The 26,692-nt window shown below is 39.5% G+C and overlaps 1 protein-coding gene across 1 annotated transcript; it reads right to left on the reverse strand.

The window, feature by feature from the left end:
• Positions 1-1,763: 1,763 nt before the first annotated feature.
• On the reverse strand, positions 1,764-26,682 carry actr6 (actin related protein 6). Its single transcript, XM_033039676.1, has 11 exons — positions 26,553-26,682; positions 26,333-26,450; positions 18,730-18,798; positions 16,032-16,155; positions 15,780-15,915; positions 15,156-15,212; positions 8,309-8,407; positions 6,730-6,808; positions 6,314-6,485; positions 4,935-5,073; positions 1,764-3,755 (listed from the first exon to the last, which is right to left on the reverse strand). Exons 1-11 carry the CDS (start codon positions 26,672-26,674, stop codon positions 3,626-3,628), a joined length of 1,245 nt encoding a protein of 414 aa, XP_032895567.1. The 5' UTR covers positions 26,675-26,682; the 3' UTR covers positions 1,764-3,625.
• Positions 26,683-26,692: the final 10 nt, after the last annotated feature.

Consider the following 26,692-nt stretch of genomic DNA (forward strand, 5'->3'; position numbering starts at 1 on the left):
CTTGAATATTCTGGGATGCAGACCATCAGGCCCTGGGGATTTATCTGCCTTCAGTCCCAACAGTTTACCTAACTAATGTGGATTCCCTTCAGTTCCTCTCACTAGATCCTCGGTTCCCTAGTACTTTTTATAATAACATTTTTAGTTTTCAAATTTAACATTCTTGTGTTCATCACTGATATTTTAAGAATAAAGCAGTGATAATCTGTTTCAAACATGTTTAGAAAATTATTTTTTACACTGAAAACCAACAAAGCAATTTAGGAAACACTGGCGCTCATAGTTCCTTTACTGCACACATCAGTCATTTGAACGATAGCACAGTTAACCCACAATTTGGGTTCCACTTTCAAGTATTTAATAGCGGACCACACAAGAGCTATCAATAGTTCTATGATAAGCCCAAAAAGGTGGGTTTAATTGGTTTACACAGAGTAGATATGATGGCACAATTAGAAAGCTATCAATACCATAGTTTCACAAATACCTTTGTGTACATTGAGGACGATAGCATAATTGGGCTCCTACCTTTATAAACAGACAACTGAACGCAAGACTGTGAAAGTTGTTCTGCTAATTTCACATATAAATGATTCAGATCATTGCATACATTAAAATTATTTACATTGGAACTTAATACACAACTTGTTTCAGAATTATTTTTTCAATGAATGAAATATTATAACTCTATAACAGTTTGAACTATCGTGGTGAAGTTATCAGAATTTTCTGAATGTCTGTTCAAGATCCTTTATTCATGCTCTCAGAGGGGCCCAGGCTGAGTAAATTGCTGACCCACACCATTGACATTCTTCCACACAAGCCAGATCCTAACTGTGCCAAGTCCTGAATGGGAAACATCTGGGAATAATGCTCTTCACATATGTTTTGGAAAGAACAATTGAAGTACTGATATTCCTAAATCCCATGTAACCTGAAAAGTACCAGAGATATCAACATGGTAATTCATCTAAGTATTTTTTTTTGCTACCGATTGCTAACTTATTTTTATGGCATAATTTTAAGTTAACAGGACTATTGCACAGAATTATCGAGAGCCTCTGGTATTTGCAAGATTGGAGTTTGAATATTAACTTTGTGAAATCCTCTCGTCCACAAAAACATAAATGCTCACCTTTATCTCCAGTGTTTTGGAACAATTTGAAAGATTAATTTTGCTTAACTGATATGCTAGACACATGTGGCCTCTGAGGTTCAAAGTAACATTGATTTTTACTTTCAATCATTACAAATGTTTTCATGCTGAAACTCTTGATACTCTGCAAATTAGATAAACTTTCCCCAACCACTCCTTCAGACTATCTTGTTTAAGAAAGAACTGCAGATGCTGGAAAAATCAAAGGTAGACAAAAATGCTGGAGAAACTCAGCGGGTGAGGTAGCATCTATGGAGCGAAGGAATAGGTGACGTTTCGGGTCGAGAGCCTTCTTCAGACTGATCGAAGGGTCTCGACTTGAAACATCACCTATTCCATCGCTTCATAGATGCTGCCTCACCCGCTGAGTTTCTCCAGCATTTTTTTCTACCTTCAGACTATCTTTGTCAATTTAAGAAATACTGCCATCTGCTGGTCTTCTTTAGATCTTATTTAGGGACTTGCACCAAATAAGACTCTAATTTATAGATGGACTTGAATTTATACAGGATCATGACCTCTGAACATCCTGAAGTAATCTGCATTCATGTAATATTGTCAGTCATAAGAAATACTACAGTCAAACAATCATCCGCAAACAAAGCAGTTAATGACAATCTGATATTTTATTGTGTCATGAATCTCAGATGATGCCCAGAACACAACTCTCCTGTTCTTTCAAAATAGTGCCTTCACATTTTTAACTCCTGCATGAGAGAACAGACATCTCATCTGAAAGAGAGCAGTTCCAATAATACAGCAATCAAATTGCTTAGATCATAGAATTTTAAATTCAAATTTGCAGAGATGTTAACACAAAATCAACTTGAGAGAAAAGTTAAGCAAATTCACAAACACTGAACCCAGACTTCTGTCTACTTTTAAAGAAAATTCCAGCTCCATCAGGTTTATATTCATTTTTTGAAGTGTACATTTTTTAATATAAATATATAAAGATCTACAGGTTAAAGTGAGACTATTAACTCCTTTGTAGATGAACTTCCACTTTCCTAATTGTGAGTCTGACCAGAATTGCCTGTCTAATGACGACTCTAAGGTAAAATTGTCAGAAAATATGCTCCTTACAGTTTTATACATCTGAACCGAATTGCTACTATTTTAAGAAAGGCATTGTTCCCTGTATGTTAAAGTAGAAAATAAAATGAACTGGCACAAATCCATTGACTACATAGAATTAAGAACAGAAACAGGCATTTCAGCCTAGTTCATTGGGAAACTAACAAGGAGAGTTGATCAGGACACAATGTTCAACATATACATGGATCATTGATCAAGCCTTTTAACCAAAGATACTAGAGCAAGAGCAAGAGCAAGATGGTCCACTCGGCGAAAAAGCCGTAGTAGGTCATGGGTAATTTTTTTACCCCATCTTGGGAACTGGCTTCACGATTACCGTCATGCTCTGGTATCTTTGCCTGCAAGTACAGAGTATGCAGCGCCACGTTAGTCATGCCAGCGTCATGCATTAATGTAATTATACTAAGGCACATTAATGGGGGCCCCCCATTATAATCATTTTTGTTTATACACAAATCTGCAGCCGTGATTAAGCGATTCGAGTCAGCTTGCACCATAGCAACAGCGTTCCTAGTTCCGTGTACTTACCGCGTTATCTCCGAGGAAGTAATTTCTCCTACGTTTGGACCATGCAATTAATTTAATTCATTGTGCAAAACTTTTTTGAATGGGATTGCAGTGAAAAATGCATGCACTCTGGGAGCGAAAATGTGGGAAGTTTCCCCAAACTGTCCTTGGGTGCTTGTATTCACTCATTAACTTTTATTCAGAGCTGTAACCAGAAGAACTGTGGACCTGGTGCTGGAAGGGAATATATTTGGAATTATTTCTGACTGGCTGATAGGGTGTTGTCTGGATATCTGAGGAGGTCTGTGGACTGTGTAATGGATATTGGTTATTGAACTATCCGCGGAATTAGAAATTAAAATGAGATAGGAAAAGCCAGGGACAGATCAGCAGGGTGGAATGTGGCATCAAAACTGAAGACAGCAGGCAGCAGCATCAATACAGTCAACAAATACCAGAGAAAGGCGAGGGGCACTCTCATGTAGGTCTGAAATATGCTAGACTAACTTTGTCTAGCTCTGATCAAATGTTCATCAGAATTCATTCAATTTCCTTCTTGAATGCTGTCTGAATTCCAGCATTCTCAATACGTTTATCAGATTTACAGTACATACAAATTTTGCTTTTTCATAACAAACACAGACTGCCTCAAATAAAGCCATGGGAAATGGGCTGCTTCATCAATAATGCAGGGTTTCTCACCACCACTATGGCAGTTATTAGATTTATTATCAAACAGTTCACAACAACTGCACCGATAAATAAAATACTTTCTTCCATTCGAAGAGTGACATTACCACGTCTGTAGGATCTTGATTGTTTTCTTTAAAGTAATAATTTCTCTCATTTCAACAGTTTTTGGCATCAGATGTCAAATTTGTCTTCACAGATGCAATGCCCATTTTCTTCATAATCATCTCTGGTAACCACCATGTCCATGAAATCATCATTTTCAGAAAGCAGCTTTCCTCCTTCCCACGGATACGTAATAGGACTGAAACAAAAAGAAACCAACATTACTCCTTCATTAAAGATCTGAATTACATGAGAAAGGCAAAATAAATTCTGTAAAAGATGTCCATTATTTCACACCAAGCCTGGCACGGAGGATCTCCATCTACCAAAATCCAAGTTGACTAATTTCAGTACTGGAAGGACATTAGACTCTTCACCACATAAATGCACAAAATGTTCTGATGGAACAAAGCATGTCTGGAATGTACCAATGTCCTTTCCTCTGCTTCCATGTATGTGTTTCCCATCTCTGTTCCAGATCCCCAAGCTGCTATTTTCCTATCTTCCTCTGCACTTACCTCATCAGGGGGTGAGATACTCCAGTAACCACCTCAAGAAAAAAAAACATCTGCCAGGCTCTCTTGTTAATAGTACAACATTGTAAGGAAGCTTCAACAGAGGTTAAAAAAAAGTTGCAACAGCAAATCGCAGACATATATATATATATATCACACTATAGGATGAATGAGAAGATTGTGCAGAGATGCAGGGGAAACTGTTCGAACAGATCAAAGATTATTGCTAAATTGATGGATTGGAGAAGTAGCAATTGTGCTTCTTTGAACAAGAAAAATCTAAGGAGACTGAAAAAGGATTTTTTAAATCCCGAAGAGTAAGCAAACAGAAAACCTGTTTCCTCTGGATGAAGGATCTAAGATAAAATAAAACAGATTTAAAGTGACGCAGAAAATCCAGAGGCAACAGCAGGGAAAAGTATTTTAGTGATTTGGAATTTGTTGTTTTGTAGGGCAATACTGTTTCATAAGCAGTTATCAATTAGCACTTTTTATAAATATTCAAAGTTGAAAAGAAAGCTCTGTGAAAAAGATGGGGGTGGGGCAATTGGAACTGACTGGGCAGGTTTTTGCAATGATCACCTTTGGGCCTTTTGATGGAATAGCATCCTCTGCCACACTGTTCCTTCAGGCTATTAAAATAGAATGAACATTTAAAATGACAAGCAAGAGTTCATGCTGGGAGCATTTCAGATAAGTTGCTGGCAGGCACAGCAGGAAATCCTGGGGTTATCTGCTCATCCTCCACCTGCATTGCAGAATGCATAGGTTGAGACTGCAAATATAAGGAAATAATATATTCCAAAATAAAGTTTGATAAAGTTCATCAAACACATTTTGAAGTGAAGTGTGAACAGACTTACTTCTCAGGTAACGTAACCGACACATCATATTCACTTGGGGTAAGAGATCGGACTTCAGCATAAACACGATCTCTAAACCCTGGCAAGAGCGAGTTACCACCAGTCAGGACAATGTTCTTATAGAAATGTGGGTGCATCTCTAGTTAAAACAAATATATATATATATTAGGTTTAAATAACTTCAAAGAATGAGCACATTGTAAGACTGTCTTGATTTGAGGCAGGGAATTGTGGATGTAGCTCAATCAATCACACAGACCAGACCTCTCACAACTGATACCCTCCATATTTCACAATGCCTCTGGAAAGCAGCCAGCAAAAAGCAAGAATCTTTTCCACTCGTCATTTCCACTCCTGCACTTGTCAGGCAGAAGATATAAAAGCTTGAAAGCACATACCACCAGAGTCAGGAACAGCTTCTTCCCTTCTGTTATCAGACTTCTGAACAGTTCTCCTATCAGCCAGGGTACAGTACCAATTTTTCAACTTACCTCAGCACAGACATGGGACTTTTTATCTGGAACTGTTACATTAGAATGCTGAAAACTATATTTTGGTATAAATAACTGATATGTTTCTCTTTGCTCTACCTGTTGAGCTTATATATGGCGTGATAGGATACATGTATAGTATTATCTGAATTAAACGAATAGCATGCAAACAAAAACTTTTCACTGTATCTTGGTACACATAATAAACCAATACCAATATTAAAATTATCATTTTTTTCCATAACCTCCCATACCTTTACAGCTCCCTTTCCCCAGCTCCCAGCCCCACAGCCATACCAAGAATTCTATACTTCAAATTCCAGCCTCTTGCACAGCCTCTATTTTCATCATTTGATCTTTAGCAGCAGAGCAATATGACTATGATTTCAATGCTGGATCTCCCTCCCTAAAGTCTTCTGCTACATTCACCTTTCACTTATTCTTAAAACCATCTAATTGACACCTATCAGAATACCTCCTAAGATGCTCAGTGTTGACATTCTTTTGATGATAATCTTGTGGAATGCATGGAACATTTTCCAACAGTAAAGCTGGTATATAAATTTCATGCAATAGGTGTTTGCTGAATGCAGGTGATAATAATTTAGGCACATGGAAATGCAGATACAGATTTACCAAAAAGGGCACAAAAGACACTTCATAAATAACGTATATTCACAAAGATAGACACAAAAAGCTGGAATAACTCAGCTGGACAGGCAGCATCTCTGGAGAGAAGGAATGGGTGATGTTTCGGGTCGAGACCTTTCTTCAGACTGAAGTAGCTTTTTGTGTCTATCTTCGGTTTAAACCAGCATCTGCAGTTCCTTCTTACGTATATTCACAAAGAACTGTTTGAAAAATGGATTCCACTCTGCAGCTCCTCACCTTCAGGTAAACTTTGCACAGAATGAACAATTGCTTCTGGTATTCCCATCTCCTGAATGCCAATGTCAGAAGGATGAAAGAGGATTTCAGGAACGGCAAATCTCTCATTAGCTAGCCGAAGAATCTGTTCACTTGTCTTGTATTTTCCACTAAAAACCATTTCCTCTTGAGGCTAAATTAGAAAAGATCAGCAAAACAAACCCAATTGAGAGATTCCCCAAAAAAACAGGCACAACAAGGCAGATGACAGCATAATCTCCCTTCCCAATGAAGCCCCACATTACACATTACCATTGCAATCAATGGTATGAGCAATACATCTATATTGCAATAAAAAATAGTCTTCAGATGAAAAGCTACTGTTCAGTGCTTATATAACGTAACAATTAAAACAAGAACATTTCCAGGTGATTTACCTTACAAAAACCCTTCTTAATGGTGCTGAAGTCTGGAAGGACATAATCTCTCATTAGAGTGTTTGCTTCTCCTTTCAGCCTGCAGAAAGTGGAAAAATGTTGTAAACCCCCAAATGTTATAAAGTAGAATGGATAACTATGGATTTAGATCTGCTGATTTTACTTTTTCAGTCATTAGCTGTTTTCTTACAGGTAAATTGAGTCAGTTCATGTGTTGGTGAAGAGATATATGTGATCTAATTGATGCTTTAGCCCTCCAATTTTTTAATGATCTATCTTGCAGTATTTTTTAATGATCTATCTTGCAGTAAGTTACAATAAACCTGAATGTAGAATCTTAGACCATAATTATCAATGGCTTTACCATTCAGAGGATGAGATCACTATTATTGTAGCATCCCTATGGAATCTATGTTACCTGCTCTCTGCTATTCTCAGGTAGATTCCTTTCTTTCTCCCTCCAAGAAACTTAAAACTAATCAAAGTATATAAACATGAAACCCAATTCAAATTGAATTAAATACTTTATTGTCACTTGTGACATGTCACAGTAAAATTCTTTACATGCATATCCAAGGTATGCAATTGATCGTCATGTAAAGGGCACTGACAAAGTTACAAAGTATCTTGTACACACACTCATCTCCCTGCTACCTTCAGGTAGAAGGTACAGGAGCCTGAAGACTGCAACAACCAGGTTCAGGAATAGTTACTTCCCCTCAGCCATCAGGCTATTAAACCTGGCTCGGACAAAACTCTGACTATTACCAACCACTTTCTGTTATTTGCACTATCAGTTTATTTATTCATGTGTGTATATATTTATATCATGGTATATGGACACATTTATCTGTTTTGTAGTAAATGCCTACTATTTTCTGTGTGCTTAAGCAAAGCAAGAATTTCATTGTCCTATACAGGGACACATGACAATAAACTCACTTGAACACTTGAACTTGAAGTATCCCTTGCCAAGACCTCCTTTGGTGTTCTTCCCCACCTCCCTCTCACAGCGGTTCCTCTTCACTCCAGATCCACCTTTGTCTCCCCCTTTCTCCCTCCCTCACAGCGGTCCTTTGTTCTTCCCCCTTTCAAATTCAAAAACTAATCTAATGATGAGAAATTCGATAGATCTCAATTCAATTTTACAGACCCAGTCATGTGTTCTGAGGTAGTGGTGTCTATTATTGGAAACTAAAACACCTACTCATAAAGCCAAAGTAGAAATCAAGCCGGGTTCCCCTAAAAAACTGATACCGGTAAACAAAGCCTCCCTCGGGTACACAAGAAAAAGGGTTACATATGAGGGACTATCTCATTCCACATGGACACTCATCAAGCCTGTTTCTGACTTCCCCCATATACTTTCTTAGATGGAAAATGCAGTAATCCAGGAAAGATATAGAGATAACATCAAGAGACATATTAAATTATTGCTGCAAGAAATGTACCCAAGGAATATGGAGCTAGTCTTTCACTAATCTCCATCTCCCAAATAGTCAAACTTACATCAATAGCAATCCCAACTGTGAAGGTTAAAAGGAAGTCAATTGAAAGTTCCAACCAAGTATTTACTTACTGTGCTATTTCCATGTCTTTGTAGAAGTCTTGTGATACATAACATACATCTTCCTTCACTTGATTCATGACATGAGTCTCATCCATGACATGTAATTGTCTGAAAGAGATGGAGATTGCAATCAGTATCCTGAGAATATGCTCACGCATTCTAGTTTGAATCAAATAAAAAATGTGAATAAAAACATTTAATCCAAAATATTCATAAAGTGTGCTGATAAAATGATTGAAATAATATGCCAAATCACTCCAATACCAATGTCAGATGGGCCTAAACATGCTGAGTGAGATTCTGCAACTGTGGAGATATTAGTAATTTATTGGTTTTAATAGTTAATCTTTAGTAATCCTCTCAACGGTTTGACATCCATCTTGGATATGTAGTTTAGTTATTAAGTGACTGGGCAAGGATCTAGAAGTCTAGACCATTGATCAATTTCACTCCAGCAGCTGGTGAATTTGAATTCGAGTAACCGAATAAACCTGGAATTATAAAGCTAACATCAAAAACATCAGCAAATCCCAAACAGTCATAAGAAAATCCACCTGGCTTGCAAAAGTCCGTCAGGGGAGGGAATCAGTAATCTGCCATCCTTATATGATCTGACTCCCAACCACCTAATTGGTGACTCTTAATTGTCCCACTTCAGGGGATAAAAGAGATGAACAATAAATACTAGGCTCACTAATAAAGTCCACTAATTTCCACTAATAGATCAAAAAGATTTTAAATCATGTCATTATGTTAGTTTTTCCCCCATTAATTTTCTTCTATTAATTCCTTAGTGTGCACTGATTGTGTTTTGCAGTGTTTTCTACAAAATCACCGAAAATTCCTAGATTTTTAAAAAATCTATCATTGACTAATTTAAAAAAAATCTAAACTAAACTGAATCTTTAAAAAAAATCATGTATTTTAATACTGCCTGCTTATCATTGAAATTTGTGTTGTTACATAACAACATAATGTTGTTATACAACTGGGATATTTGTCTGCAATTTGTCAGTGGTAGTGCTAAAGGACCTTGGTTTTGTCAACTGTCTTTTCAACCTGTACAGTTAAAATGTATATGTTGCAGTTAATTGCTTTCCAAATTGTATTGTGTTTCATCAAACTTTGCTTTAAAAGCACAGAATGAATTATCTTAAAAAATGGAATGGAACTACCTCTAGTTGCTCCAGTCAATCTAATATCTGCCCCCCTGTTTCTACCCACCCCATCCTCCCCCTTGTACTTTCTATTGGCAAGATTACTACAAAAAGTTCTTTAGAAAACATTTATTTAAATGCTCAAGTATCGATACAGGCAAATAAATTGATAGAATATAGGTAAATAGTGAGAAGAGGGAAGAACAGTCTCAAGAAGTAGCAGCAGGGAGGGAGAAGGAGGCATCATCGAGCCATGGGATTGTCCAAGCTTTAGGTTTGTAGAAAACAGCTTACATACAATGCCCTCCATAATGTTTGGGACAAAGACTCATCATTTATTTATTTGCCTCTGTACTCCGCTATTTGAGATTTGTAATAGAAAAAAAAACATTTGGTTAAAGTGCACATTGTCAGATTTTATTAAAGTGCATTTTTACACATTTTAGTTTCACCATGTAGAAATTACAGCTGCGTTTATACATAGTCCTCCCATTTCAGGGCACCATAATGTTTGGAACACATGGCTTCACAGGCGTTTGTAATTGCTCAGGTGTGTTTAATTGCCTCCTTAATGCAGGTATAAGAGAGCTCTCAGCACCTAGTCTTTCCATCACCTTTGGAAACTTTTATTGCTGTTTATCAACATGAGGACCAACGTTGTGCCAATGAAAGTCAAAGAAGCCATGATGAGACTGAGAAACAAGAATAAAACTGTTAGAGACATCAGCCAAACTTCAGGCTTACCAAAATCAACTGTTTGGAACATCATTAAGACGAAAGAGAGCACTGGTCAGCTTACTAATCGCAAAGGGACTGGCAGGCCAAGGAAGACCTCCACAACTGATGACCGAAGAATTCTCTCTATAATAAAGAAAAATCCCCAAACACCTGTCTGACAGATCAGAAACATTCCTCAGGAGTCAGGTGTGGATTTGTCAATGACCACTGTCCACAGAAGACTTCATGAATAGAAATACAGAGGCTACACTGCAAGATGCAAGCCACTGGTTAGCCACAAAAGTAGGATGGCCAGGTTACAGTTTGCCAAGAAGTACTTAAAAGAGCAACCACAGTTCTCGAAAAAGGTCTTCTGGACAGATGAGACAAGATTAACTTATATTAGAGTGATGGCAAGAGCAATGTATGGAGGAGAGAAGGAACTGCCCAAGATCCAAAGCATACCACCTCATCTGTGAAACACAGTGGTGGGGGTGTTATGGCTTGTGCATGTATGGCTGCTGAAGGTACTGGCTCACTTATCTTCATTGATGGACACATCCTATCTGCTCATGTTCAAGCAAAAGCCTCAAAACTCATTGGCCGTCGGTTCATTCTACAGCAAGACAATGATCCCAAACATACTGCTAAAGCAACAGAGGAGTTTTCCAAAGCTAAAAAATGGTCAATTGTTGAGTGGCCAAGTCAATCACCTGATCTGAACCAAATTGAGCTTGCCTTTTATAGGTTGTAGAGAATACTGAAGGTGACTGGCCCCCGAAACAAGCAAAAGCTAAAGATGGCTACAATACAGGCCTGGCAGAGCATCACCAGAGATGACTCAGCAACTGGTGATGTCCATGATTCGCAGACTTCAAGCAGTCATTACATGCAAAGGATATGCAACAAAATACTAAACACGACTGCTTTCATTTACATGACATTGCTCTGTCCCAAACATTATGGTGCCCTATAATGGGGGGGGGGGGGCTATGTATAAACATTCTACATGGTGAAACCAAAATGTATAAAAATACCCTTTATTAAAATCTGACAATGTGCACTTTAACCACATGTGATTTGTTCTATTACAAATCTCAAATTGTGGATGACAAAAGCAAATAAATAAATGATGGGTCTTTGTCCCAAACATTATGGAGGGCACTGTAACTTCTTAGGGGCAAAGATCAGCAATGAATTCATGCAAGACTGGCCTGCCCAGCTTGACGATTAATAATGCACCTCGTACAATGCATTATTTCAAAAGAATGGTATGGGATGATCTTCTGATCCCTTCAAGAGACATAGTTCATGTTCTTGTTTTTAATTGGTAGCTACACCTTCACTAAAATCTAATAGAAAGGTTCTTTGTAAAGGAGTTGATAATAAGTTGATAAAATAAGGTTTGCTTGCGTATGTTCTTCTTCTTCAGCATAAAGTTGTAGGACAACTTCTTGTGTATGTTGGTTTACTGTGAAACAAATTCTCATAAATCACCTCCTGGTTTGAAATGTAAAGCAGTAAATGTGTCCCTTTTAAGGCCAGTCAATTAGGACAATGGGTCCACCACTTCCCATTTATCAACAGTGCTAACAGCCTATCCATAACTAAGTGCAAGCTCATGATTTTAACATTCTTGTGTAAGAAGGAACTGCAGATGCTGGTCTAAACGAAGATAGACACAAAAAGCTGGAGTAACTCAGCGGGCCAGGCAGCATCTCTGGAGTGAAGGAATGGATGACATTTCAACTCGAGACCCTTCTTCAAAGCTGTCCCGCTGAGTTACTTATTCAATCGGAATGAGGAAACATATTTCCTGAGTGTCAATTATTGTAAAATAGAAGCCTGTATTAAAGCTACAGGTTTTCCTTTTTATACAACATAAGCATTACCCTTTTGGCACCTGGACCCTGTCAGAAGTTAACCAGCTGACTTCAGAGTTTAACTTTTTTGAAAATTGAATTATTAAACAGAAACAGAAAACGTTTCTATCCTCTGCTTTTTAAACTTTTTAAAACTGCAATGTGCACAAAAATAAAATTACAACTGAATTCCACAAATGCACTTTTAGTTTAAAATGTAAAATAAACATTTTCACTGCCAAGACTTTTGACATTCGCACCATTGTATACAAGATCAACATGATGAATTGCAGGGCCGGCCTTAGGCAGTGCGGGGCCCAATTGGGAACACTTTTGGTGAGCCCCAGGTTCCCAGCCAAGGTCTTTCAGCCCTGTTATTTAGTATATAATATGAAATTGTACTCTAAGTTGCTATGGATTATACACTGTCTTACTCTCCCCTGCTCTCGTCTGACTGTCAGTATCTCCACTGGCCTCCAATCTTTACCGTAGCTGCTAATTACCATTAAATTGCATTAATCCACGCGTTATTTAATGAAGGTTTACTAATATTCTGTATGGGCTCTGCGGTTGCAACCAGCTCCTTGCAATCAATGTTTCAGTCTGTGGTCAGGGAGAATGTCGTCCCTGTACAGCTCCCTCCCGATGTGTGGGATTGAAGGGCGGGAATCGGAAGGCTCCGAGGTTGATGGGAGGGAGCGGGGAATGTGACCTGCTGTCACTGCCGTCACGCTTTCGCCGCACGACTGCTCCCGGCAGCACCTCAAGCTTCAGCCTTGTGAAGCTGATATTGACCACTTTTTTTCTGACACACTTGTACCATGTACCAATTTTTTCTGACACACTTGTACCATGTACCAATCGCAGCCGTGGCTTACCACTGGGTCCTGTATTATGCACACACACGTTTTGTGTGCGAATGGGGGGGAAGAAGGGGACATGATGTTTCTGTTGATACGATGGCTACAACAGGCCTTTGGGACCGTGAAATGGTGCCAACACCTGGCGATATTGCTTATAGACTCAGTACCTGTTTATGTGCATTATGTGCTAGTGTTATTGGGTACAGCAATAATCACACTGATCTCTATGCAAAATAATATCACTGTACCTTGGTGGACGTGACAATGAAGGAACTATTGTGTCCACACATTTATGCATGCGAGTGTGTGGCATAAATCAAACGCTATTCCATTTGGTAACTGCTGCTTTTGGGAGCGGATGGCGCTGTTTGCTTTAGATGCACCTTGACTGATTAATTCCAGATAAGAGTCAGCTGTCCGGTCAGTGACTATCCTGGTAACATCAGGCGTGTGTACACATCTGCTGGCGGGCTCACTGTAACTGTCTGAAGTAAAGTTGTAGTAACTGGTCCCCCGTGACCCGGGTGTAAAATACTGGTACGTGTGGGCGCAGAAAGGGATATGGGAATAGTATCCCGGAAAGTGGTGACAGTATTGAGAGTTAACCGCAGGGCTGTGTTATTGTCGGTGAGGAATTTCACCCACTGGGGTCGCTGCTGAGGGGACAGAGTGTGTTGCCCAACAGCCTAGCGCGGGGCCCAATTGGGAGCAATTGGTCCAATTGGCTTAAGGCTGGCACTGATGAATTGTGCTTAGGATCACAACTAGCACAAATTAGAAATGTGGCTATACAGTACGTCTGTGAACTGTGTAGGCCAAAATGACTTTTGAACAACCAAGAAAGATCAAAAAGTATGAATCTATATGGTTTTAGGCACACTTCAGTTTTTTTTTTTAAAATCCAAGATGCTCTGTGCAACTTCAGTTAATTGTGTTGTGGTTATGGGAAACAACAAAGGAGAAAGTGGAGTTACAAGTGCAGTTACCGAAAAAAAAATGCATTTGTAAAAAATGACTTCAATTCAGAAAATTCTTAGTAGGTGTTGCAGCATTTGTAGGAAAGGAGACAGGAAAAGTTTCAAGTAAGAACTCGAAAAAAGAGAAGCATGTTAACGGAAGTTAACAAAAGAAAACAACAACAAAAAACAACAAAAAAAGTTGGGTAGAACAAATGGAATATCTCTGAAAGCATGCCACCAAATTATCTAATGTACTGAAGAGAGATTTTGTCTGTGTACTGTTGCTAAGGCTAATGAACATGCCCAGCAAGCCATAATATACAATAAAAAATAAAATAATTGTTTCCAGCATGTTCCAGATTTTTTATTTTAGATTTCGAACATTTGTATGTTTTTTTTTAAATTGTTGTAAAATCATTGAAAACACCATAATGCCTTGGAGTGTGATTTAAGACACTAGATAAGGATATGAACAAAAAGGAATTGAAGGATATGCTGATAAAGTGGGCTAAGAAAAATATGAAGCAAATTACTGCAATCCATTCCCACAGGTTTAGACCAAATGACCTGCTCTGTACTTTAATTCTGTACCCGATAGAACCTTCCAAACTCAAATTAAAATATAGTTATTAGAGAATTGTGCATGGCATTAGTTAGCATTGTTACTATCAGTTTAAAAAGCAGGATTAATGCATCAAATATCATGATCATTATTGGTGAGTCAGTTTGTAAACTGAAAGCATTGACAGTTATTAAAGGTTATTATTAATCGCTATACAAAGGCATTGCATTTTACATCAGGCTACTTGTTGAACATTAATATATTTGATTTTGATTGAACTGTTTCATTTTACATATTGAAATCTGTGCGTCATTCAAAATAATATCTATTATATTCAATTTGTCTCAATAAACCACACACTTTAGATTATCCTATGAATATTCTAAAATAGTTTTGCCTGTAATTTGATCAACTAATTTGTTCCCTTTAAAATCAGTGCATTTGTTTACATATAGAATCTATAGTGGGTCAAGTACATTTAGTAAGCAAATTGTTGGTATACCTAAATGTAGTATTGCTTTGGTGAATAATAGATTTAGTATGGTGTAAAGAAAACAATAATTTTGTTAATTATCTATAATAAGTACAATAACTGATTATTTAAAACCATCCAATCCCCAGCAAAAATAATTTGTGACAATTATTGATACAAATCCCTTGCTAAATCAAAGAATCCCCCATAACACATCGTCAGCTACAAATAGTTCCTGATCGGCTAAATCACTGGAAGGTTTACCTGTAGGATATGAGTTCCTTAAGATGGTTTGTAAGCAGCTTCCCTCCAACATTAATCCTGAAGGGAAAGGGCATATAATTATTTTGTGCTTCTCTTGTAGAACAGCCAATAAATGCCAGAACCTAAATAATGTGAATGTCAAATGAACTGAAGTTCAATTTGGCTTAAAGAGAACATGCAAACTATCCGAGCAGATATTTAGATGAGATACCGATAAAGTACAGTACAGCAGTGAATCAAGTTCAAGTGTACAAAGGGATAATGTTGGAATTTAACAAACCAAAAATATACATCTCAGTAATAAAACCAATCTTTAAATTTGCAAGAGTCATCATCCAAGCAGGCAAAGTCTAGCTGCTGGACATTCTCATGTGATTGCAAAATAATCCTAGTCCAGAGTGATATATCTTGGACAATATAGTGATCAATTGATCTACAATAGTACAGTGGAATCTGTTAATACCCCAGATTAAAGTTGTAATTGCAAGAATGTTTTACAATCAAAGCTTTAATAGTTGACTGCAATCAAAACAGATTTGTTAGAATTAATGAAATAGATAATTTTAAAACTTGATGTAATATTTAGCAATATTGAAGAACATGTGGAAACATATTATAATTTACCTGCAAATACCTTCACTCATCTTTTTCTCCTTACAGTAAGGAACAATGTGTGTAAAAGAGTAGCCACTGTCAACCACAAGACAGCTGAGTTCTGAACCATTTTCTTGAAAGTACTTGAAAGCACTCAATGAACCAGCTGAAAAATACATTTAAAATATCTAAATCATTTTCCTGGTTGTAAAAGTTCATCAAATAATCTGTAATTGCAGTTGGCCGACTTCATTTGAAACAAAGTTAAGTGTGTTCAGTCACCATTTGTCCTGTAGACTGCTTGAAATTGATATTCTTCAAATAAGATTTCATTCATTGATTCTTGGATGGAGTTAAAATTGAAATACGGTTCAGTGATGATTATATTGGTTTCAGGGAAATCCACCTAAATGCAAATTTTTAAACAGTTAAGATACATTTTGATAAGATTCTATTATTTTTCCTGTCTATCAAGTAAGTACTTAGCTAACATTTAGATGGTTTGAATGTATAACCATTATGGTAGGAGAGGAAGGTTACTGATGCACTAAGGAACCATTATAAAACCATTTATAGTAATTTTGGAAAATCTACAGGAAGCAATATAACAAATAAATCAGGATTAAGCTAAATAGAATAGGATCTTGCAACTCAAAATGAGGAAGTTTCAGCTAACAGAAACAGAAATCATAACCTCATGGTTTGTATCATCCTTCATCATTTTAACGTCAATATGGGTAGCCACATCTAATTCAGCAAGAGATGTTAAGGAGAGTGCCAAAAGCAACACTAGATAAGATGATAAGATCATAAGTGATCAGAGTAGAATTAGGTTATTTGGCCCATCAAGTCTGCTCTGCCATTCTATCATGGCTGATCTATCTCTCCCTCCTACCCCCATTCTCCTGCCTTCTCCCCATAACCTCTGACACCCATACTAATCAAGAATCTATCTATCTCAGCCTTAAATATATCCACTGACTAAGCCTCCACAGACTTCTGTGGCAAAGAATTCCAGATTCACCATCCTCTGACTAAACAAGTTCCTCCTCATCTCCTTCCTAAAAGAACGTACTTTAATTCTGAGGCTACGACCTTTAGTCCTAGAATCTCCCACTAGTTGGAACATCCTCTCCACATCCACCCTATCCAAGTCTTTAACCACAAATGAGCCATCAACCTAGTGAAGTTAAAAGATTGGTCTACTTTCAAGTCAAATTTCTTCAATAAAACAATTGTACAACAGTTTTACAACAAATGGATTAGATCCAGTTCTGTATGTCTATCAGGCCCAGGGACACTGGAGAAAAATTAAACTGCAATCAGACTGCTTCTTACAAAATGCCCAACCCTAGCAGTGCTTGACCCAGCATGAGAGCATAAAAGCCCCATGTTGCTGTGACCATCTTCTGCTGGAATTGCCCAATGGGTGATTAATCTCAGCCTCCTTCTGAGGTTCCCACCATCACAAAAGCTTGACTTCAGCCAACATGAATCACACAACATAATTTAAAGAAAGTTGTGCACGCTGCTTTCAGCAAAATTGATGGGTCCCTATACCATCAGACCTATTGCGCTGAAAATCAGTGCTCCAGAACTATTCCAGCACAATTACAAAATTTGGATTTACCTAACAATGGAGCAAAATGCCAATTGTTGTCAAAATAACAAAACCAAATTGCTCAATTATCACCCTATCCATCTACTAGTTATGAAAATGCAGGGGAAAGTCAGTAACAGTGCTTTCAAACAACAATCACTCAGCATAATGTACTAACATAAACTCAGCAACACAACAGGAATAGGTATTTGACTTCTCATATTTGCTCTGCTATTTAATAAGGACATGGATGGTTTGACTCTAGCCTCAATTCTGCAATCCTTTATACCTGCAGTCGCCTTTCACTGCCTTACTTATCAATATTCTATTAGTAAGCAGCTTTACCCAGAGTTTGGTTAGAAGATATACCAGTTGAGTATATGATAAGGTGCATATTTGCATTTAATAAAAATCTAGATTGCTGTTAAAGGTATTAGAAACATGTTGATAGATTAGATAAAGAAGACGTGATGAGGTTCAGTTGAAATTTAAATGCAAGGATTGACCTCAAATTAAGTGCTTTGTTTCAATGCTGAAAATCGTAATAGTACTCGAGGCATCATATCTATCAACCAAAATAACTTTGGGTCTATATCAAATCAATCCACATTTGTTACTTGGTGCACAATTAGCAACAAATACACCTATTTAAAGTTTTATGTTTGAGCTTTTCTGCCTTGCAAATACCATTAATCAGAAGATACCACATCAAAACAAACCAGAAATATTATAATGCACTGAATATCCTTAAGTAGATTGGACCCAATTCAGTTAGCATTCAGATTGAATCTTATTCATGCAAGGAAAGTAAAATTCTGTAATGCTTCATCGTGCCTCCCATAGATATATCAAATTATATTAAGTTACTCTACACTAAGTTACTCCAGCATTCTGTTTTGTTCAAGATTCCAATTCTGCAGTTCCTTGTAACAACACCTCCATGAGAGACCTCCCCAACAATGTAGCACTATTGCAATGAAGTTTCAGCTCCTGGGGAAGCAAAAATGATCACCTCCTGATTCAGAGACAGCTGTGCTATCAACAAAACACCGCAGTTAGTGGAAAGGAATTTTAAAGTTTCAAGAACAAATTCACAACTACTAAATAGCTTTGTGGAGTGGCTCCATCAAAGTTAAACTTTTTAAGGTTGCTACATTTATTTATACTTTTTTCCTGATACTTTTTCCATTAACAGTTTCCATAACTGCTGTTTACTCCAAATCTAGAATATATGTTGCAAATTAGCATTACAAATGATCTAGAACTTTAATAGTTTAGATTTGATGTGCTTCTTCTGGAATGATGGATCACAAAAATTAAAAGTTTGCTTTCACACTGATAAAAACTAAACACCTTTACATGCAGAACAATAGAGCTTACCTTATACTTTTCTTTCCCAAACAGGTGATCCCATACTTGCCGCTGAACATCCCAGTTAACCAAATATCCCTAAAATAAGAAATTGTATTCAGCATAATATAACCACATTTAAAGAAATAAAAAAACTGTTAAATAGAGTTTTAAACAGACTTTTCCATACTGAGTGTAACAAAATCAAATACGAGTTGCTAGTGTGAAATAGTAAGATTAAACGAGAACTTACCAGTTCGAAGTTTGATCGTTATTTTATGAGGAGTACGTTGAGGGAATATGTGAAGAACCCCGCCAGGACGCATGCGTGTCATTCTTCAAAGCAGCGGTGTGAAATCACAGATAACTGTAATGACTGAACATAGTAAGATTAGAGAAGAAAATACCAGTTGAGTATATGATCAAGGGTGGGAGCGGAGGGCACGTATTCCCTCAACGTACTCCTCATAAAATAACGATCAAACTTCGAACTGGTAAGTTCTCGTTTAATCTTACTATTTTACTTCGGAGTCACATGAGTAACTACGTGAAGATTTCAAAGCTTTGTGATTTCATGCCGTGGAAACGAGTCCATGCATCACATCTGCCTTAATTGACTGTGGGAGGAATTGTGTTAACATGTTTAGACATGAATCCAACATTGAAATCCATGATAAATTGTTAACAACAAATTATAGCCCCTATTTATGGGGTGAAATTATATTACAGAACTTAAAATTGGCTCTGCAAAGTTCCAGTTTAACTACTGGTTTGTGGTAAAATAGTTGGAACATTTTCCCCTGATCCATCCTGCTGTCTCGAGGATTTGGTTCATTGGTACATCCAACTCAATAGCTGCCGATGTAGTTGCAGCCCTGGCGGAATAAGATTTGAATATGTTAGTATCCACCCCAGCTGTTGTTAAAATCTGTTTCAGCCATCTGGAAATAGTTTGAACCGACACTTTTTTGTGGGTTTGTTTGTGGCTGATTAGTAGTGCCATCTCATAGCCTCAGATGTTTTTGGTGTTCTCCATATAGAACAATAATTGTCTTATTATACAGAGACGATATCTGTAGGGTAATCCCTAAATTCTATTTTGAGGCCTGATGATCCCGGTCTGTTCTGTTTGACTAATTCGTAATATGAAACGTTATATTCCTGTTGAAGAAGTCATAGTCCAGCCTTAACTTATGTACGACTGTACCCTTAGTGCCGTGACCAAAGCGTCAGTCTTTGCAGGGACAGAGCTGTTGCTGGAGACCAATTCCTTAGCAACGTTAGGGCAATACTCATATCCCATTTAGAGAGTACCTGGTTCTTGGGGGCTAGATATTAAAAAATTCCCCTCATAAGTTTGGTTACCAGGGGTGAGTCCCAACAGAATTACGCTCTGATCCTCACCATAGATATGTTGATAGGGCACTTCTGGCGCAGTTAATGGCACTGTAACTGAGCCCCTCATCATAATGGAGGCCTGCCAGGAATTCGAGAACAGACGTTATGTTCATCAAACTGTAGGTGATTTTGTTTCTGTGACAATATATCTCCCATTTCCTGATGTATACCAGATATAGTTTTTGGTGGACTGTCTGTGGCCCGCTGAGATAATGTTCAATGTTCGGTCCGCCAGTCCCAGTTGCAGTAGAGGTTTCTTTAGACTCTACAAATTGATAGGTTTGTTGTTTTTGACATGGATGGGTTCCCCTGTTATGGGATGAACCAATAATCTGGTTGTTTCAGGATGGTGATGCATGGTTAAAACCCATGTTGAGTATCACAGGGAACCATGGTTAAGTAGGCCAATCGGCACTACCAATTAACAGACGCTGAGTCTTGTTGTATTTTTCGTAATACCCGACTGATGATGCAGAAAAGGAGAGAATGCATAGATAAACAATTGCCCCCTCAATGCAGTGAAAAGCATCTGTCCCTGCTGTCCCAGGTCTGGTTCCCAAGAAACACAGTTTGGTAACTGGTGATTAAGTCTTATTTTATTGAATTTGCGTGACCTGATGTCTGTCACTGAATTTTGGGTTACCTGGTAGGTAAGTAGCTGATATTCCAATATTTCTCTGGATACACCATTATCAAATTGTATTAGTCAGATTGTCACTCTGTAGTCTAACACGCTGGTGATTTATCCCAGAGCAGTATGACTTTAGGCCATAGAACGCACCCCACATTTCCAGGTAGTTTATGCCCAGTGTCTGTGATAATGATGCCTCCTGTGCCTTTCATCTACCTCCACAGATGGAGATGGAAATTGGTAGTACCCCAACCAAGCACACTGGCATCAGTTTGTAGTACCACTAAGGGTTTGCTGATAACGATAGGGTTGGAACAATGCCGAATGTTATCCCTCCACCATTTTAATTCCATAAGCTTTGATTGGTGGCTTATTGGTCTGTCGAAATGACCAGTATTAACTTTGAGTATTTGTATTTTGCCCTTTGTAGATTTTTGGTAATACAAAGGTCCAAATTGTGTGGCTGGAAAGGCAGACACTATATGCCAATTATACTTGCTACCAATCTGATAGACGGTTCACTGATGTCAGTGGGGTTGTTGCAGGCCTCAGTTAAGACTGTAGCCTTGTCCTTTGGTAAAGTCACCGACATGTGAGCTGTCAATAGTGGACCCCAAATAATCCATTATGTTGGTAGGCGTTAGTTTAGATTTAACTGGATGGATGATAACCCCAGTTTTCACCCAATTGTATGGTGGCTGTTACAGCTAGTTAGGCCAACTCCAAAGTTATGCCCACAATTAGTATGATCATATGATTATGTATTTGGTAGAGCTCTATACTGCCAGAGCTGTCCCATCCAGTTGAATTTTTTTAAATAACGTTTGTGATCAGTCCGTGTAGGCACTGAATAGTAAGCATCTTTTAGGTCGATGCTAGCCATGGAGTAGCCTTTGGAAATCAGTCCTTTAGCAGTTACCAGTTCCCATTTTGTACTGAATATATAGTACAATGTAATCCAGCCAATCGTGTTGGGTTTACGCATTACCCCTTTTGCACAATTCAATGGTATATCCCTCGATACTGCTTAGGATATAAGTGTCTGTAGTTAATATACACCATGTATCCAAAAGAGTGTAATCTCCCACCAATGTGTGTATTATCCACTCTTCCTATAATTTGTAAGGGACCAGACCCACCTACCTCCATTGTTACCAGTGGAAGTTTGCTTCTTCTGTGTGGTCTTCGTGGAGGTTGAGGCGCCGGTGTCTAGGTTTGTTTTTGGGTTGGGGATTTGCACATCTTCCAGAAAGGCCGGTCTGGGCTATGGTCTAAAAGACCGCTGTCCTGTATGCCCGGCCTTTGAGCTATCACCAGCTTCTCTTGTTCTGCTGGTGGGTGCATAAGGGTGCTGTCTTTGGCTGTAGGAGATCCTTAATGTTGTCGCCTTTATGAGCCCCAGGGCTTTCCTAAGTCCTGCTCCGACATATTTCCAGATGCTATTTCCATGACTGGAACATTCAGGGATGCGCAGTTTCCTGGTCCCAAGTATTTTTGCAGTGGTGCCCATCGTGGTCTGGCTGTATGTATTTTGACACCATGACCAATAGATTTTGCCTTCCTGCACCCCCTGCACACTTGTAGTTTTGTTCGTCAAAACCCCTCTTCAGGGTCAGCCCAGAACTGACCCCCCAGTACTCCCCTCTGACGAGGGAGATGCACTGTTCAGCCCTACAAGAGGTGCTGCTGTGGGTTTTACATAGTGCCCACAGTGACTAGACTCCATCTCCCGGAGCCTGTCATGTTGGAGCTCGGCTCCATAAGCCGCTCCAACCGGCTCCAGCGCTCACGGTCGCTGGCCGCCCAAAGTCGGACTCATCAGTCCTCGACTCTTTTGGATTTCTTCTTGCCTTCCCGCCCAGACGCAGTGTTTAATCTGGCCGGTGCGGGGGCGAAGTCGGGCACAGCTGTTCCCTTACGGGTGATTCCTGTGCCGCCGGCCGCTGCTGGCGTCCGCAACTCCGCGGTCTTCCCCCGCCAGCTCTGGTCGACTTCTTTGCCTTGTGCATGTTTCCCCCCACCTGTAGAACAGTATGGGAACAATAAAGACCGCAGTATCACTTGCCTGCAGGTCCAGGCTTAAAACTTGCCGTTAAGGGGGAACGTCTTCCACCCCTCCTCCTGCCGTTTTGACTTGTCAAAGCCAACGGCTCCGTTCTGTATAGTCTCCCGCCCAGCCATGGTGTTTAATCTGGCCGGTGCGGGAGCGAAGTCGGGCACAGCTGTTCCCTTACGGGTGATTCCTGTGCCGCCTGCCGTTGTTTGCACAGCTCTCCATGTTTCCCCACCTGTGAAACAGTATGGGGAGAATAAAGACCGCAGTTTCACTTACCTGCAAGTCCAGGTTTAAACTGTCGCTATGGGGGAACGTCGTTCCACCCCGCCTCCTGCCGTTTTGACTTGTCAAAGTCGACGGCCCCATTCTGAATAGTCTCCCGCCCGGCCGTGGTGTTCTGGCCGGCGCTGGACCAAAAGTCGGCACAGCTGATCCCTTACGGGGCTTGTGCCTTCAGCTGCTGCTGGCTCCCGCAACTTCGCGGTCCTCCCCATCCAGCTTCACTCGCAGCACTTGTGGACACTATTTTGTCCAGCTTCCCCCCCGTGTAAAAACAGCGCGGGGACAAACACTACCGCAGAGTAAATCACTTACCTGCAGGTCGCGGTTTCAAACTTACCGCTGCGGGGGAACGCTCCACCCCGCCTGTCGTTTCGCAAGCGTGAAAGCGATATGACACGCATGCGTCCTGGCGGGGTTCTTCACGTAGTCACTCACGTGACTCCGAAGTAAAATTAGAAGTTTACTCAAAATAAGGATGTGAATTAACAACCCATAGAACATACTGCCTCATCTCCACCTTCTATTTTTCCCCACAATAATTTCAATGAGGTTATCATTTAATAACTAGAGCAAACCCACATTAGATTAAATCTGCCATGTCCTTATTAATTTGGAAATATAATTCTCTCGGCCTAACTGTTGATACAAATTGCAAATAACCCAAACACTGACCCTTAGATTCAGATTCAATTTTAATTGTCATTGTCAGTGTACAGTACAGAGACAACGAAATGCATTATGATGACCCACCAACGCCTCTAACCCAAGAAGAATCAATTTATAGCCACTCTAACTTTTCTGTTCAGTAACTATTTCTGAAATGCACATATTTATAAATGTAGCTGAATAGACACGAATACTGAAGCATATATTCAATAATATGCCACAGGACAGATTAAATGTATGAGGTAAAAAACTGTAAAGTTAGTGAAGTAGCAGGATGCAGTCAGTGAGTTTTGAGTTGCTCTTCTGAGCAGAAGGTGAAATATCGGTTCCAGCAAGAGCAGGATCTCTGTTGTCCATTACTTATGTTAATTATTTGGAAAACAAAATCAAAACAGAATTACTTAATTTACACTTGTAGATTACAGTACTTGAAAAATACATTTCAACATAAGTGTACACTTTGACAATAAATGAAGTCACATATTACCAGGAAGATAGGAACCTAACTGGAGTAAAGAAGTAAAGGAATCTTGGAGTACAAATACGCAGGAGTACACAAAATTAAGCTGCTGGAGGAATTCAACGGTTTGAACAGCAGTGGTGAGGGAATGTAATTGTCGACATTTTGAATCGGCACATTGACAATTTGCCATCTCCCAGCCCTTCATTCATCCCTGGATCATCAGGATAACAAGGACACCTACGTCAGACTCCTATTTATTGACTATATTTCAATCTTCAACAACATAATCTCAACCAAACTCATCTTCAAACTCCTGGAACTAGGAGTAGGCTCTGCAATTGTATCCTCTAGCTACTGACCCATAGACACCCATCAGTAGAGGTAGGCAACAAAACATCCTCCATGTTAATTCTCCATACACATGAGTTCTCAGCCTCTTGCTATAATATCTATGTATGGCCAAATTCTGTTCTAACTAGGGCGGTCACAGTGGCGCAGCGGTAGAGTTGCTGCCTTACAGCGCTTGTAGCACCGGAGATCCGGTTTCGATTCCGACTACGGGTGCTGTCTGTACAGGGTTTGTACGTTATCCCCGTGACCTGCATGGGTTTTCTCCGAGATCTTCGGTTTCCTCCCACACTCCAAAGCTTTGTAGGTTAATTGACTTGGTAAATGTTAAAAAAAATGTTCCTGGTGGGTGTAGGATAGTGTTAATGTACAGGGACATTTACAAGTTTGTAGATGACACCACTATAGTGGGCCAGATCCCAAATAACATTGAGATGGAGTACAAGGAGATAGAGAGCTTAGTAACATGGTGTCAAGACAACAACCACTCTCTCAGTGTCAGAAAGACAAAGGAGTTAGTCATTATATAGTCATTAATACTCAAGCGCCTTGAGTATTAGAAAGGCGCTATATAAATCCCATCCATTATTATTATTATTATGACAGGAGGAAATAAGGTGGTGTCACACCCTGGTTGGCATCGATGGTGTTAAAGTGGAGATGGTCGAGTGTTTCAAGTTCCTGTGCATAAATATCACCTATAATTTGTCCAGATCCAATCACATCAATGTTATAGTAAAGAAAGCACATCAATGTCTCAACTTATTCAGAAGACTACGAAAAGTTCTCATGTCTCCAACGACGCTTACCAATTTCTATAAGAAGCACTATAGAAAAATCCCATTGGAATACATTACAGCTCTTGGTTTAGCAATTGTTCTGCCCAAGACCACAAGAAACTGCAGAGTTGTAGATGGAGCCCAGTCTATTACCCCTAACCATGACTCCATCTGCAACTCACGCTGCCTCAGAACAGCAGCCGTTCTCTCTTCTCTCCTCTCCCATATTGCAGAAGATACAAAACCTTGAAAGCACATACCACTAGATTCAGAAATAACTTCTCCTCTTAACGCTACTTAATGTAGCAGCTAATTTTCATATCTTTCAGGTAATTAGCACCCAAGCTGCTATTTGGATGAGAATGGTTGAAGGGGGTGTCTTCTAAATGCATGCAAGCTCACTCACAGAGACCTTCAGAGCTTCTTCCCAGATATGGCTTTAAAACAGTCTTTTGATGAATAAATGCTTTATTGTTGATAGAAAACAGTAAGATACATCCAAATTTCTTCCGACTCGTTACTGCAATCTTCTTCGAACTCCAGCTTATTACTTTAGACATTAGAAAACTTTGTGTGTCTCCGCAACACTGGCATGATCCCGCATGTGGCTCCCCGTCGGGGAATTGAACCCCGGAATCCCGCGTGACAGGCGGGGATACTCGTGAGATTAACAGATCTCACGAGTCTGAAGAAGGGTCTCGACCCAAAACGTCACCCACCCACCCATCAAATTGGATGTATCTTACTGTTTTCTATCAACAATAAAGCATTTATCCATCTACAACTCTGCAGTTTCTTGTGGTCTTGGGCAGAACAATTGCTAAACCAAGCCTGGCCCACCTGGTTACTCCAGCTTTTTGTGTCTATCTTCACATAAACTAAAGATGCAGTTCCAATCTCTTAACCTATCTCATTGTGGCCATTGCATGTTTTCTTTTGTTTCAAAATCTTGGCCAGTACAACCCATGGCCGCCGGGCACAAGAGCAGAGGGGTCAGGGCAGGCACCCACCTTCTGGAAGGGAAGGATGAAATACAGGCCAGAGGGATCCTTGATCTCATCGATCTGGTTGGCGGTGAAGGTTTTGAGGCGAGCAGTCCTGGATCGGAACTGGCAGTTGGGCAAAATGCTGTAAGGGGGAAGAATTGCATTAGTCGGAGCTGGAGGAGGGAGGTGTGTAGACGGCAGCGGCCGCTTGCACTGTGACAGGACAGGACAGGACAGGACGCACCTCACGCCCTCCTCGCTGAAGCCCATCTTAGCCGTGCTCGCGCCGTTGTCCAGCACCAGGGTCGCCATGTCCACCGTCACCTGGCGACCGACCTGTCCGCCCGCACCGCCGTCCCCCGGCATTCAATCCCCAGCACAAAG

The sequence above is a fragment of the Amblyraja radiata genome, chromosome 21, assembly GCF_010909765.2.
Source record: "Amblyraja radiata isolate CabotCenter1 chromosome 21, sAmbRad1.1.pri, whole genome shotgun sequence".
Classification (NCBI taxonomy): Eukaryota; Metazoa; Chordata; class Chondrichthyes; order Rajiformes; family Rajidae; genus Amblyraja; species Amblyraja radiata.

What these genes read in the sequence shown, in the direction of transcription:
- actr6 (XM_033039676.1), bottom strand. Translation starts at nt 26,674, where the DNA reads ATGCCGGGGGACGGCGGTGCGGGCGGACAGGTCGGTCGCCAGGTGACG. An exon ending in AGCAGTCTACAGGACAAATG is followed by an intron (nt 15,916 to 16,031) that starts GTGACTGAACAC and finishes TGTATTTTTCAG; the next exon opens with CTGGTTCATTGAGTGCTTTC. An exon ending in AAAGACATGGAAATAGCACA is followed by an intron (nt 6,809 to 8,308) that starts GTAAGTAAATAC and finishes CACTTTCTGCAG; the next exon opens with GCTGAAAGGAGAAGCAAACA.